We start from the raw sequence: 15,971 nt of genomic DNA, 5'->3' as shown, positions 1-15,971 counted from the left end.
AGTCCCCCTTCGCTACCACCTAGAACTTGCAATTTGGTTTTGGTCCGTTCCCTCCGAAGGTTAAATGAGGTCTGAGATCGCTCAGCCCAAAGGAGAGGCCGCAGGGCCCCGCGCGCGCCCTCCCGCCCGCCGAGCGCCGGGCCTCCCCCTTCCCTCGGGCCCGGCATTGCGGCCCCTCCTGCCGCTCTCCCCTCATCCTCCGCAACCGGGCCGGCCCGCTGCTCACTTGAGCAAGTCCTTGGACTCGGCGGACAGCCGGGCCATGTTGGCGGAGGACAGAGCGGACAGGTGCGGTGGCGGTGGCATCTGGCAGATGGTGCAGGGGCAGGGTAGCCCGGCCCAGTGCTGGAAGCCGCTGCCCAGCTGCAGTGCGGGCGGTGTGGAGGGCGCCTTGAGCAGCGAGTGGGGAGGCCGAATGGTGCCAATGGCGGGCAGCGAGGCAGCGGACAGCGGCGACGAGGCATTGCCCGACGACAGCGCGCCGCCCAGGATGGGGTGCACCGGGTGCACGGCGTTGGCAGCGTGCGCTGGGTGGCCGGCCGAGTGGCCCACGGTCCCGCAGTGGAAAGCCGAGTGGTGGCCCCCGTAGATCTCGCCAACCAACCTCTTCATCTCTTCCAAGGAGCTGGTGAGCATGAGAATGTAGTTTCTGGCCAGCAGGAGAGTGGCGATCTTGGAGAGCTTGCGCACCGAGGGCCCGTGCGCGTAGGGCATGACCTCGCGCAGCCCATCCATGGCGAGATTCAGGTCGTGCATCCGCTTGCGTTCGCGTCCATTGATCTTCAGCCGCAACTGCTGTAGGTCCTGCTCCGACAGCTGCTTCTTGATTTTGTACTTGCTGCTCTCGCCCGCGGCCTTGGCGCCCGCCCGCGAGAGGCTTTCCCCGGGCATCTTCTGCACCATGTCGCCCTGCGTGGACGAGACCGAGTTGAGACGGCTCTCCTGGTGGTGGTGGTGGCGGTGGTGGTGGTTCCTCAGATACATCTCATCCATGTCCGGAGATGAAGCTCTGCTAGAGACAGAGCTTGAATCAGAATTCATTTTATTAGAGGGGATGCGGCCCGACCGTGGGGAGGCTTCAGGCGGGAAATTAAAGAAAATCTTGAATTAAAAAAATAATAATCTGCACAGCTCGGCAACCCACTTCTCAGCGACAAGACATGAGAAGAAAAGCTGAGGCACTGCCTTTCCCCGCCTTTCTCCCTCCCCACTCCCCTCTCTCTGGTTAGGCTGTTTCCTGGACAGCTAGTTTGTGTGTGCTTGAACTAACCTCACTCAGAAAAAGAGGGGCTTTTATAGAGCTGCGGCGGAGAAAAGAGACAAAAGAAACCCTCCTATCTATCCTGCGTTGGTTAGGATGACGTGCCATCATTCAGGGCGGTGCGCTTTGCTGTCCCATTTAGCAAGGATTCCTATTCATATTCATTGTGGGGCCGCCCTGGGACACCTCTGCTCAGAACCGCTAGGAGCCCCCAGGCACAAAACCCTCTGATTGACACACTCACTGCTCCGGCTTACGCCTTCCTGATTTTTTTAAAAACTTGCCTCCACCCCCATCCCCCTTCCCAATTTCCCTAACCAAATCACACCTAAAGAATCGAAGGAAGGGAAGGAAAGGGCCTAGGCAGTTGGCCGAAGAGTCCTCTGGGTTTGGAACTGAAACATTCTCTCCCTTACCTTTCATAGCTACTCTCAATTTTTGGCAAATGGGGCAAAAGAAATCCCAATGAAATGGTTTCAAGGACAGATGCGAACGGAGGGCAGGTTCAATGCGCAGGCAGGAAGTGGGGGGAGAGAAGGATTGCTTGTCGATGTGCGTTGTCTGAAGTTTTTTTTTTGTTTGTTTGTTTTTTGTTTTGTTTTGTTTTTTAAATTAATTCTCTTTCCTAAACAGGCGTTGTGTTCATTCTGTTTAGTGGGCCCTTCTACTGTGGTTTCAACGGGAAGTCCATATCTGGTGATGGGCTTGCCCCTGACACTGTCGTGGGGATGTCTTTTGCTTTATATGTATTTTGCCTCGTTTTAAAAAGTAGATTACTAAAAGCATTTCAGTTTTGCTCAGTCCCCTAAATTCATAGATCCGGAACTGAGGGGGGAAAAAATGCTAGTATTACCAGAAGAGCGATTTAAGAAGGGGAGGGGAGAAAAAGGAGCTGACAGGGTGGAGAGGAAGTTAGGGATTGAAAACGTTCCCAGGAACTGCAGAGTATTCCTGCTCAGGCTTCCCCGCAGCCCCCGGCCCCTGGCACTGGCGGACGTTGGTGGGACGGTCTCTGGCCGCTGGGCGGAAGCGCGGGGAGAGCATCTGCCGCTCAGCATCACCGCGGCTGGTGGGTCCACCCGGCTGGGTCGCCCCATGCCAGCTGGCCAGGAAAAGAGGGAGCTCAGGGTCGAATAATAAACTACTTTGGTGTGTGTGTGGCGGGGGTGGGGGTGGGGGTGGGGATGGTGAGTAAGGGTGGGTGGGTGTAGGTGTGGGTGTGGGTGGTTCGGCCGCGAAAGAATCTAGAGGGTGCCTGTGCGCGCGCGCGTGGGCTCTGAGGTCCAGCGCACAGTCGTTTCTGGGGATACGAAGGGTGCCGGGTGTTTGGAGCCTTGGGCGCGAGCGTTGAGGTCTGCGCGCGTCTTTCTTCCCCCTTGCTGTGTTTTTGTCCATCCCGACTAGCTAAACAGCATGAGGGGCGGGAAGACAGAAATCCAGAAGGGGGAGAGCCGGGTGGGGGGGGGCGGCCTCTGGAAGAACCTGGGCATCGCCACACTCCGGGCTCGGAGGAACAGGAGACGCTAGGTTGTGGCTGAGCGTCTGGGTGCAAAGTGAGAAACCGAAACGATCCCAGAATCTTGGGCAGTTAGAGCCTCAGGATACACAGTAGAGTCACTACAAATTTCTACGACTCGCGAGGAAGAGGAGGCCTCACTTTCCATGGACACGAATGGAGCCGCCAAAAGAAAGGGATGGATGTCCCGGTCCAGAGTTTGCACGCTCTGCGAGACTTTGCCTCGTTGACAGTCACACTGCAAAATCAGCGCTGGCAATACCAGTCAGATGGGGAGACAGACGAAAAAGTGGAACCGGATGACCTTTTTTTTTTTTTTTTTTTTACACCAAACTTTACTTCTCTGTAAAAAAAGAAAATGGCTAACAGTCCCTTCTCAAGGCCAGGGCCTCAGTGCCCTTGAAGTTAGGGCACAAGCCTCTTATCCTCCTACAGCCTCCACCTCCAAGGAAGAAAAAGTTTCTTAAAACGGAGAAGCCAAGAGATTCGATTGGATGTAGAAAGACTGATGTCCAAACGCACTCGTAATATAAGCCAAAGGAATATTTCTTAACTCACCATACTCGCCCATTTTAGCTCAGTGACAACCTGGAGCTGCTTAAGTGAAAAGAGATTCCAAAACATCTGCATATATTCGGACGCCGTCCCAGGAGACAGACGGAAGTTGGGGGGAGAGGCGTGGTCCAGACAACAGCCCTCAGCAGCGCTAGCTGATCAAGTGGTGGTGCGGGGTGGGGGTAGGGGGTGAGGGGTAAGAAGGCTCTACTGGAGGAAAATGGGCTTCTTTGCCTTTGGGCCAGTGCACAAGCCCGTTCGGTCCTTCCATCCTCCTGAACTTCCTCCCTGACCCTAGGTCATCAACGTCTGTCTTTACCAAACCGGACTGAGAGAGCTACTCTTCAGTTTTGGTTTTCGGAAGTTGTAAAGCCTAGTTAGAGCAGAAAGGCTGCAAATGAATGTGTAGAAAAATCATGCTGATGAAAGGTATTTTATCTTTTTAAAAATCCCAGTTTTCTCAGTGTACAATAAGAAATAAGGTGCAAAACTCCCCCAAATTAATCGAGAAGGTTGCAGGGCACTAAAGGGGTTGGGGAAGCAGTCCTCGCAATACAAACTGAACTCACTTGCGGGGCTGGAAAAATCATGGGCCAGGGTTCTGGGATTCTGACCAGAGCCTTTCTACTTCGGCATCGGCTTTCCACCCAGAGGCGGACACAGGCCTGCCGCGACTAGTGGCAGGGGAGGGGGCGCTAGGCGGGGAAGGGGCGCTGGGGCCTCAACCTGCACGTATGAGAGCTCCTCCACCTCCAAAGGGGTTTTAGTTCCAGTAAGGTGACGGTGCTTACAGTGGCACATCTGCAGTGTCTAGGCCGGGGGCCCTTGGTTTCAGTCCAGTATGCGATGCGCCATCTCCTCCCTGGTCGTCCTCTGCTTTCCCAAAGGGCCACTGTGACAGTGTGGGATTGCTCAAGGTCCAGGGCCCCACTCAGGCAAGAATATTTAGTGAGGCCTTTCGGGAGCCCCAGACTCTCTTACGAGGCTTGCCTACCATCTCCTGTCTCTCGGAAGGATTAACAACCAGAAGAGGGAGAATGAGTAAAGGAGCCACAACTTAGCTCGCCATAAAATGGGTTGATACTCGCCAAAACGCCAAAGGCGGCGGCACTCGCCAGGCAGCGCGGTCCGATGCTCCCACGCGCTTGACTGGTGGAGTCGCTTTCCACCCCGAGGGTTCACCGGCGACCCCTGATTAGCCCCTCTGGATAAGCCCCGAACCCGAGAAGGAGCAAGATCTGAGCTTAGGAGAGAGAGCTGACGAATTTCTTCAGAGTGTGCCTCTGCCATCGCCCACCCCGGGTGCGCGCAGGGAGGGGAAAGTAAGGGAGTCGGCGTTTGGCCGAGGCTACAGCGGCCCAAAAGGGCCTCAGCCAGAGACGCGCCGTGACCTTGGCTCTGGCCAGGGGTCCATTCAGAGGACTCAGACAGGCAAGGAGCGGCAGCGAGTCACCCGGCGGCGGCGCCGGGCGGCGTTCTCTCCGGCCACACCTAGCAGCCCCGGCGGCGGCGCGGAGGAGGGGGTGGTTTTATGGCAACAGGTGCGTCCCGAGGTCGACGGGCTGCTTACAGCCCAGCAGTGGTGGCTCCGGGAGGAACTTGTGAGTTTCTCAGCTTTTGTACAATACACGAAAGCAGCGGGTCCGAGCGAGGACTGGGTCAGAAAAGCAGCGCAGCCTTACCGGTGTGCCGGGGAGGCGGACAGCCTCAGCTCTGCAGCCCGGGCTGCTGAGGACCCGCGTTCCAGAGGCTTTTCGGCTCTTCCTGACATCACCCCTACCCCGCCCTCCATCACCGGGGACCGTCTCTTACCCGGTGCCGGGTGGGTGCTGCTCGGTGCCCGACGCCCGCTGCTCCGCAGCTCCAGCTACCAAGTTCCTCTCCAGCAGCTGCCGGCTTTGCCTGAGGCCGAGGCGACTTGGGCTCAGGAGCGACCCCCACCCCCAATCCTTCCTAAGAGGCCAGTGGCAAATGACCTGCCGGGCGGCTACTGTGAAGGGTCGGTCAATCAGCAACGTCCAGGGGCTCGTTTCGCTCGTCAAGCCTCAAACTTGACCGGCAGAAACTTTGGCCGAGACCGAACGGCGGGAGGCTGCCCCGTGGGGTTCACCTTTTAACCCAACCCCCCTTCCAAAACAAAAAAGATAAAAGAGAAACCCAAATATCTCTAAAGATGTTCGGTCATGTGCAACCGAAGGAATAGCCTAAAAACTAGGTGACTATGGAGGAACTTCACAAAAAGTAGTTTGTCTTTATCTGAGTAAAACAATCGCTTCTCAATAGCAGTGGGAACCGGGTCAATCAAGGCTGTTAGGTTGATCAAAGAAGCCGTTACCAAAAGAAAAAAAAAAAAAGACAGAAAGTTTTTAAAATTTAAATGTCAATATAAATCGCAGCCACGCAGGAACGATCTCCTCTCGCAGCAGCGCATCCCCGGCGATCGCGTTGTGCGAGAAACCGAACCCTGAGAACCCGCAGTCAGAGATGACGGCATTGAAATCCCCCAAATTAAATAGGTGCTAGAAGGGCCCCAGAGGAAGGATCTGGGTGGACTGACCAAAGTGTTTCAGTTTTTCTGGGTTTCTCTATATTTTACATAATGCCTTGAACACTCACTGATGTGTCCAGTATTTTTCTTTTCTTCTTTTTAAAATCTGATTTTCATACAGGAGAAATTGCAGAAGTTAAAGGACAGTGGAATTTCATAAGGCGATAGTAACTGTTTTTTGCAATGTTGGATGCGAGATTGGAGGATGCAAGAAAGTCCCAGAATGGCATACAATGACGAGGTGCTAATTATGTGAATATATACAGACGAGTTAATACACTGGCAGAAGTAGAAGTCTGATTTTAATGATGCATAAGCAGCAAGTCTGGCTAGAACTTACAGATTCATTACAATTAAAGACTGACTAAAGTCAAAGGAGATATGAACTTCTGGGCTTCATTTACAGAATTTTGCTCAATTAGTGAGCATACTTCGGTACTCTTTTATTATTATTATTATTCTGGTAACATCTGCTCAATTGCCAAAACCTCTACTGAGTTTTCCTCCTAAGTCTATAAATTAAAAACATTTTTTTCCTCAAAATTGGAATGTTTAGGTTGATTTAAATATCACTGGTGATTAATCATGTAAACCAATGAGTTATATGAAAATTTGCATACTTATACACACATTCTTGGCATGTGCTCTGACATTGTGGATTTCTTGCTCTATTAATACCAATACTTTAAGCACCACTAAATAAGTGATTTCTGATTAGTATTTTATTGTTATTAATTCACTTCTTTTGTAATTTTATAGTTAAAGCCACTGTATACAATTCGATATCTTAACATAAAATAGCACAGAATACTAAATTCTACTTTCAGTTATTGGAAGTTACTGTGTCATCTCCTTAGCATATTCTATTAGATAGTTAAATATATATTGCCGTACTCTTTGCTAAAGTGTTTAAGGAAGTTAGGTTTATTTTAGATGTAAATGCTTATCTTAGAGATAAATGTCTTATGTAACATTTATTATTTTCATATTCTGTCCAGTAATATTCAAATTTATACACAAAGTATATAAATAAATAGATATCACAAAGAGATTAGAATGTGAGAACCTATGTATAACGCAACAAAGGATTAAAAAAGATGTTAACATTTGTGTCATCAATTTATTATGCTGTTTTTTTGTTATAGGTATCTGTACAAATATGTTCATAGAGGTATATTTACATAAAGTTAAATACATTAAAATGTTTATTCAAAGCTTTGAGTCCCAAATAAAAAGGAATACATTATTTTTCAGATGATAATAAAGACAAGGGAAAACATATTACATATCTGTTCATAAATAGAGTTGGGTTTGAAATGTTATACACACATTATTTTGAGGTGATAATTAAAGAGTCTGCTACCGAATCTTGAAAAGTCAAAATACAGTTTTTTGAAAATCAAGATTTCCATGAATGATTGATTTCATCCATCAGAATCTGTTATTTGGACCAGGTAGACTCTGCATCATCATTTCTAAAAACAAATGAAAATGTACTCTATGGTCCTTTCTCATTACTGCATTGTATTTTTCTATTTCTAGGTATGTTTTATTTTGTTTGCATAACATCAACAATCTGAATGTAAAATTTATAAAATCAAATTGTCACCATTTACAATAATGGCTGAATTTTCATTTTCATCTTTATATCATATTATAATATATAATAAAATTGAAGCAATCATTCAGGCAATTCAAGCCTCAAGTCCTGTTTTTCTATTATTTTGGGGGTGGGGGTGGGTGGAGGATGGAGAGAGAAGCAGCAGACTGGAAACAAACTATCATTCAAAATTTCTAGGTATTTATCATCCTATATTTTATGTGCAGACCAGTTGGAGTCTCCTGTTTAACAACTGAAATGATATTCTCAACAGTATTATCAAAAATTGGTTGTAAAACCGGTCTCATACATTTGGAATAGGTTAATTTTTACAATATAAAATGATAATGGAAATTAACATCTTTTCATAATATGACATTATTTAAGGTATTGATGAAGGAAACTTGATAATTTTCCAAACCCTATTTTTTTCCTAGTAATTTTGATTATCCTATAACCCTTTACAATAAGATACAGCAGAATATTGGACTATTTATATTAACGGAGGTGAGTATTTCAATTAGATCCTTTAGAACTTTGTTTTTCCTCCTTTTCTATGGCAAGTATAATAAATATGAGTAGACTTTCAGGAAAAAAAAGCAAAAAACCTTTTTAAAGAGAAGGAAAAGAAAGAGCAAGAGGGTGCGGAAAACAGCGTGCATGCCCCTAGTTGATAATAAACTTATCCCTACCCTTAAGTGTATTTTATGGAGTTGATTGTATGAACGAACTCTCAAAATATGTTTATTTTATAAATTTATGGAAATTGTAACATTGATTCAAATATAATATTTTAATATACAGCACACGATTGTGGCTGTTTTCCAAAGTCAGAGGTATAGCAAGTTTGCTGATCTTATTTCAATGCCCAGTGGACTCTAAGGCACTCTCATTCAACATTCATACATCTTGCAATATGTCAAACCAGTCAAATCGCCTGAGATAAAGCTGCGAGGATGAACACTGAGTAGTCCTTTGGAGATGATACTTCTGAGTACCGGGATGGCTCAGAAAGTGCTGTTGAGGTGAAGTGAAAAATCGAAAGTTCTAAAGTACTATCAGACTGAAAATCTGCTAGGAAATAGAATTTTTAAAGTTCATACTATAGATAGCCTAGTGCTGCTGGACAGAGTTCTCAAACAAGCTCTTATTTTTTCCTATTGCCGAGAAAAAAAACTTTCAACTTTATACTGAGGGACAATTTCCATGTGCTAATAATTGCTCATAGTGCAATATGTAATGCAATTACTTAAATAAGAATACAAGGCTAGAAATCAATAGTTAGAAAAAGACAATTTTTATTTGTTGACATGACTTATAAGCTTATTTTAAAATTCTTTCTAAAGTCAAAATTCTTTTTCTCTGAAAATAAAAGCTTTTATATGTCATTTATTTGTATAAAAAGAAAAATGCAATTATACATATAATTTTCAAGTACACATGCTATAATTGCCCTATCTCTTAATCTTTATCAAAGTTTTGCCTTCTGTGAAAGTAAAGCAGGGGATAATAGCTCTTTTGCTCCCATTAGATTCATTAATTAAAGTAATTACATTAAATGGAAAATAATGCCTTTGAGGAAAGTAACGCCAAGAACAGACACACATTAGAATAACATTGTTAAAGATATATGTGGCAGGAAAGATGTTGGCCAATAGTCTATAACCAATTCAACAAGAGTTTTGAGTAGCTGCAAAAATTAAAAACTAAAGGGCATATTGCATCTTAGGGTAGAAAACCTTTTAAAAGACAGGGCTAGAATAACAAAGGCATAGTTGCTCTCAGTGTTTGTGGTATCTATCATGCTGTTTGATAAAGCCATCAATAACAAAAGACACAAAAATAAACACCAGCAAAGAATACAGATACACAAAGAATATTGTGTAGGTTTTTTAAATAACTTGTCTTCTGGCCAAAGCTTACTAATACCATGAGATTATAGGAAAGTTAAGCTCTTAGAGAGATATAACTCCAATAAGAGGTTTTTGGATAACTCTTAAATTATAAACATAGAGATGCCACATTCCTATTGATGAAAGTGTCCTCTTTATGATACGAAGACCAGAGGTGGAGACCAGAGGTGGATATTACACAGGGAAGACTTTAAAACCCATCAAATTTCCTGGCTGGGATTTGCTGCTTACCAGCTATGCACACTTACATAAGTTTCCTACTATTTCTGGACTTTCATCTTGTCATTTGCACAATGAAAATACTACTTTATGACATATGCCATTGTGAGGATTAAATAAAAGTGTTTTGCAAACCTTTTAAAATTACACTTTCGAAAAATAATTTTCTCACCCTATTTTCTCTATATATTCTTACCAGCCCACAATATTTGTTCAGCTTTATTCTTTTACAGTTTGCCTTGTAAAAATATTATCCTGGTATTCTTTTCAAAATTTCTCACATCTACCCTCACTATTAAGGCAGGAATCATCCTTTCCTATTGCCCGCATCCCTGGCAAGTTGAGAATTAGTAATATCTAGTAAACTGAAGTACCTCTCAGAAGTTGGAGTAGGAATGTGGAAAGTGTGACTTTTAGAAATAAAACTGAGGTATAGAATCCACTAGTTTTAGAAGGTAGCATGACAAATTTTCAGTTCCCCTAAATAACATGGTAGGGAAGTATCTGATTACTTATTAGAAATAAAGAAAGACTCTTGGAAGAAACATGAGTTAAATTTTGCTTTGTTTTTCTCTTAGGGAAAGCCCAGGAAACCAGTAGGCTTATTGAAATTCTGAATCCCAAACAAAATTTTACAAGCCCAGTCTTCCTATTGTCTTCCTACTCACATATCCATCCCTAATACCCATAGTTCAGCACAGGGATTCTTTGGGCCTGTTAGACAGGATTGGTCTCTCATGGAGAAGCAGGTGTGTGACACTTGTACTTTGGAATTCGAAAACCTTGCCAAAGTTTCCACTAAAAAACAACTCTTATGGCTAGCAAAGACTCAGTCTTATTCTGGCCTAACCATAGAGTCTTACCATTAATATCTTGAAAAAACCACAAGACATTGTTTTCATTCATTCATTCAGCATTTCTTATGTGCCTCCTATGTATCAGCACAAATAGAGGTTCTGGAGGAACAAAGCAAGTAAAACATGGACCCCCGTACTTATAATCTAGATGCTAAAAAATGAGAAAGCTAATAATCCCCTGAAGGACACTACCTATGAATATGACTTTTAGGCTTCTGCTATTAATTTTGGCTTTTTTAACAGATTAGGTACCTGTAAAGGAGACACAGAAAATTGACTTTGAGAATATGAAGTCTGTCTTCTTATTTTAGCCGGGTTTCTCTTTGTGCAGGACATTTATTTGGAAAATGATCTCAGAGAGCAGGAGAGAGGAGAGTGAAAGAGAGAAAGAGGAATAGCTCATGAAAAGGTGCTTTATCTTTATCAAGTCGATCACTTAATAAACTGGGACTCGATTTCTCTGGATCCTTCTAGCAAGTGTACAGAATACAACTTTGATGTGTTCACCCAAGGGATGAAGTGGTGAAGTATTTAGCCATTGTTTCCAGTGATGTGGGCTGCTCATGGTCCATTAAATACCTCCACAATTCTGGTCCACACATATGGGAGTGACAAGGGAGTCCCCACAGGTGCATCATTGTATCAGAAGCTCCAGGCAGAAAGCAAGAGATATGCAGTGCAACTGAAGCTAACGAGGGCTAGAGTATAAAGCTGCATCAAGAATATGGAAAGTAGAACACAAGAAAATTTCTAATTTCCCCAATGGAGAAAGGTAATGGAGGATACAGCTGGGAAAGCTACAGTGCAACTGAAGCTAACGAGGGCTAGAGTATAAAGTTGCGTCAAGAATATGGAAAGTAGAACACAAGAAAAGTGTTCTAATTTCCCCAATGGAGAAAAGTAATGGAGGATACAGCTGGGAAAGCTATATCTCTGAGGTAGGACGTGGCACAACGGAGATTTCTAGCCCTGATGGAGGATTGTGGACAGGCCTGTAGCAATGGACAATTGGAGAGACTGTTTAAGGGGCTAATGTTAGAACTGAGAGGAGCTAAGTAAATGTATAATTTGCTCAAGCTCATCCCAGGTATTGACCCTGGGAGATCTCACAGGAAGTGTCTCCCAGCCTCTATGTCACTTTGGCTCTTCTACCCCAGGCCCTGATGGAATTCCTTCAGATGGCTATAAGTGTAATTAGAAAAACTAACATGCACATTCACAACAAGTATATTTTTGATGTGAAGGAAATCTATCACAATGGAAAACCCTAAAACCATAATGCCTATGTATTCCTCTTCCTATCTGTTCTTGACTATTGGATAATTTTAAAATTTAAAATATTTTAAAACTCTTTTTAAAAAGGTTAAACTAAAATGGAAACAAGAAGGGCACATACTAAAATGGAAAATTGTTTTTGTTTATAATGGTAGCTTCACGATGCCTCCCCTGTCACACGAAGGCAATCATCAAAATTGTCAGATGGGAGTCGGGGACCATTCATATGTGTCTAATGCATCCTAACAATGTAGAAATTGGGTATAAAGTGCCTTGCCAGTCATGAATTTCTTGAATGTTTACAATATAAATGCATAAACTTTAGAAAGTTAAATCTTATTATCCATAAATAAGATATAACTTATCATTAATTTCATCTTTTAAAATACATTCAATAAAGTTTCTTAACTTTTCCTGTAAAGGTCTCACATATCTTAAGTCACTGTCAACTCTCCTCAAAATAATCTATCATTTCAGTAAAATTTGAAAAGAAAATCCCTATAGAATATTTCATAGACCTTAACAAGCTAATGCTAAAACTTACATATATATATATGTAAAAGTAAACAACCAAAAATAGTTAAGAAGGGTGGAGAAAGGTGCAGAAATAATTTCACTATCTGATACCAAGGCTTATTTTAAAGCTAAAGAAATAATGGCCGTGCAGAATTGTTACAATTGGCAAAAGGAATAGAAAAAAAAAAAGAGCAGAAAGAGATCTGCACATATAGCAACCATTGAAGTATGACAGAATATATTTTGTCAGTTGGAAAAAATGTGTGAAAAGACAGAAAGATGTGGGAGGAAAATAGAAAAAATGGTTATTCACATACGAATTTGAAATTAGATCCTTACCTTAAGCCATAAACAAAAATAAACTCCAAATGGATCAGGCTTAAATTTCAAGAGCAAAACCTTAAAACATTTAATAAAAAATAAACTGGTAAATTTATGATCTTGAAATAGAGAAACATTTTTAAATAGACAAAAACAGAAGGAAGAAAATGGTTGATAAATGTGACTACATTAAAATTATGGACTTCCTTTAATCAAAACTTACCTTAAACTGTAAAAAAAAAACATTTTTAAACTGAGAAAAAAAATTTGCAACTTAGAAGACCAATAAAGTACTAGTATCATAAACATAAAAAGAATGCTGACAAATTAATATGAAATGCATATTAGAAAAACTGGCAAAAGACATAAACAGATATGTCGCAGGAGAGAAAATCCATATAGCCCATAAACTTATGAGAAGATGTTTAACCTCATTAAGTAGTCAGGAAACCACAAATAAAGACCATTAGGAGACAGTATTTTATAGTCATTCAAACACCAAATATTAAGAAGTTCGATTAGATTAAATATTGAAGCTACTGCAGTTTGATAGGATCTCTTATGCATTTCTGATGGCAGTATAAACTGGTATAGCCACTTTAGAAAACAGTTTGGTATTATATTATAAAGTGGAACAATCATGTACCCCATGATTCAGCAATTCTACTAGATTACATGCCTCCACTCAAAACTCTTTAACCTCTACACCTAAAGATATACAGTAGAATGCTCATTGCATCACTGTTCACAATAGCGACTGGCTATTAATAGGAAATCAGGTAAAGAAATGAGGGTACATAAATTATAGCTCCCTGCAAAAACATGGATACATCCTATCGACATAAAATTAAGAGAAATAATGAGTCCCAAAAGATTACATGAAGAATAATAACACTTTTGTAAAGTTAAGAATACAAAACAACATACTTATCAAGAACATACAAAGAAGTGAAAAAACTATATAAAAAAAAGACATATATATTTTTTTAAAGAAAAGAAAGCAAAGAGCGGGATCAACCCAGATTCAGGATAGTAGACACTTTAGGTGAAGGAGGGAGCAGTATGAGATGGGAGAAAGCTATAGAAATTGTAGAAGTTATTGTCAATGTTCCAGTTTCTGTATTTGGATGTGTGTTCACAGGTACTTGGTATACTTTTTAAAATAAACACAAAAACAAACAAACATTCATGAACCAAAGATGAGAGTATAGTATAAAACAATAACCTAATTTTCTGTACCAGCAAATAAACAAACAAAAAAACAAAACAAACAATAAAAATCAAATAATAAAAATATACTCTGAAACGGACACCTTGGTTTCTTTTAGGAATCTGCAGATTGTTATTTACAGCACTTATCTCTTTAGCTCTCATCCTCTTACCTCCTAATAGAGAGCCTCTAGTTGAGCAGTGTTCATGCTCTCCACACATCTCGTTCACACATTCTGTGCTTTTGAGTATAACTTCTGCTCTGCATAGTTTCCTTATGCTTCTTTACTCATTTAAATTCTAATCTTGTTTCAAAGTCTGGCTAAAATTTTACCTCCTTCAAGAAACCTTTCCCAATAGTGCTTAACTTTTATACCACATAATCTACTTCTTAATCAGATATATCGTTCTTTCAGTATTAACTGTTAAGAACATATATTGCATGGTATAGCATTTTAAATTATGATGAGACCTAAATTTGATTCATATCGGATCCCCATTTACAAAGACTCTCAAGAGGATGTAGACATATGCACATATCCCTATAGTACTGAGTAATTCCTGTCTTATGTGCTAGAACTTCTGGGTGGAGAAAAGAGAGAAGGCATCGCATCTCAGTTGAATCTGGAAAAATAAGGGGACTATCTAGAAGCAAAAATAGCAGGAGATGGCATAAATATTCTTCTCTCAATTACCTTAACTTATAAAGGGAAAACATAAATGACCAAAATGTGCATTATGTCAGATAGTGACAATTGCTATGAAAAAAAAAAAAAAAGAAAAAGACAGAAAAAGAAGTAGGGAGTTAGGAGGAAGAAGGGGTAGGAAACCAGTGGTCACAATAGTAAATAAGGTTGTCAGGGTAGATCTCTAAGAAGTAGACATTTGGGTAAAAACCTGGAGGATATGGAAGACCAAGTAATTTAGGTATCTGGGGAGAGTGTTCCTGGCAGAAGGAGGCTCAGAGGCAGGAGCAAAGCCCTAATGTTAGAGAAATAGCAAGAAGACCAACGTGGCTAAAGCTGAGTGAGTGAAGGAAAAGTAGTAAAAATGATGTTAGCGAGAAGCCTCTGGGATTGAGGGAAGCAGTTTACAGAGCTTGTACAGAATGTATAGGTAATTTTAAGTTCTGCTCTTAAGTGAGAACTTTGGCTTTTACTCTATGTACAGGAGCCATGAGGGGGTTTGGAGCAGAGGAGTGACTTGAGTCTACTTGTATTTTAGAGGGCTCACTGTGTTCTATTGAGAATAGACAGAAAGAGGTAAGATCAAAAGCAGGGAGACCAGTTAGGAGGCTACAGTAAAAATCCTGGCAAGAAATGTGGCACTTCTGTAGAGGAGGTGGTGAGAGGTGGTCAGAGTCTGGATATAATTTGAAGAAAGAGCAGAGAGGATTTGCTGAGAGATTGGATATGGAGTGTGAGAAAAAAGAAATCTTAAAAACTAACTCAAAGTTTTTGGCTTGATCCTCTGGAAAAATATAGATGCAATCAACGGTGTCAGGAAAAATTGTAAAAAACTGAAATGGTGGAGGGGTGGGCGGAAAGATCAGTGAATATCCTAACTCACTCATTCAGGTCATCTCTGCCTTCCATTGTTTTTACAAAGATGTGTGTTACAGCTTTGTAAGTTGTAGAAAACTAATAATAATGTGAATTGTTCTTGTCCATAATAAGCACATGATTGTGTTTAGTGTAATGCAATTGACTATTTTCTATAGATAGACCCATTTTGCATGTATCTGTAAATTCATTCCAGAATTTCTTCTTCTCTATATACATCTTTGCTTTTTGAATGCTTCTTTGAACTGGTTAGAATATTTTCCCAGTTTCTCTCATAAATTAATGAATTAAATAAAATCTTTGACATTAGTTCATTTTATGTCTGTATGGGAGTCGTGGTTTTTATCATTTTTTAAACAATTATCTCTTAATAACTGAGTTGAGAAAGATATAGGAAGGACATATTTTGGATGTGGTGTTTGAGAGGCCTATCCAAATGAAAATGTTAAGTAGGCAGTTGTATAAATGCATCTGCCATTCAGAGAAAGACATGAGATTACATAAGATCCCCAAAGGATTTAACACAAAGAAAGATGAGAACATTCCAAGGATTGGTATACTTCCTGAAAAAAAAAAAAAAAAAAAGAAAAAAAAAAAAGAAAGCAAAAAGAGGGGCGGA

General features: G+C 41.7%; 1 protein-coding gene across 1 annotated transcript; it reads right to left on the bottom strand.

Moving 5' to 3' along the window:
* Positions 1-222: 222 nt before the first annotated feature.
* Positions 223-1,041, bottom strand: OLIG3 (oligodendrocyte transcription factor 3). Its single transcript, XM_006915380.1, has one exon. The coding sequence runs from the start codon at positions 1,039-1,041 to the stop codon at positions 223-225; it is 819 nt and encodes a 272-aa protein (XP_006915442.1).
* Between the last annotated feature and the right edge of the window lie 14,930 nt (positions 1,042-15,971).

Source organism: Pteropus alecto, unplaced genomic scaffold (assembly GCF_000325575.1).
Source record: "Pteropus alecto unplaced genomic scaffold, ASM32557v1 scaffold185, whole genome shotgun sequence".
Classification (NCBI taxonomy): domain Eukaryota; kingdom Metazoa; phylum Chordata; class Mammalia; order Chiroptera; family Pteropodidae; genus Pteropus; species Pteropus alecto.
This window is presented reverse-complemented; position numbering and strand designations above follow the sequence as displayed.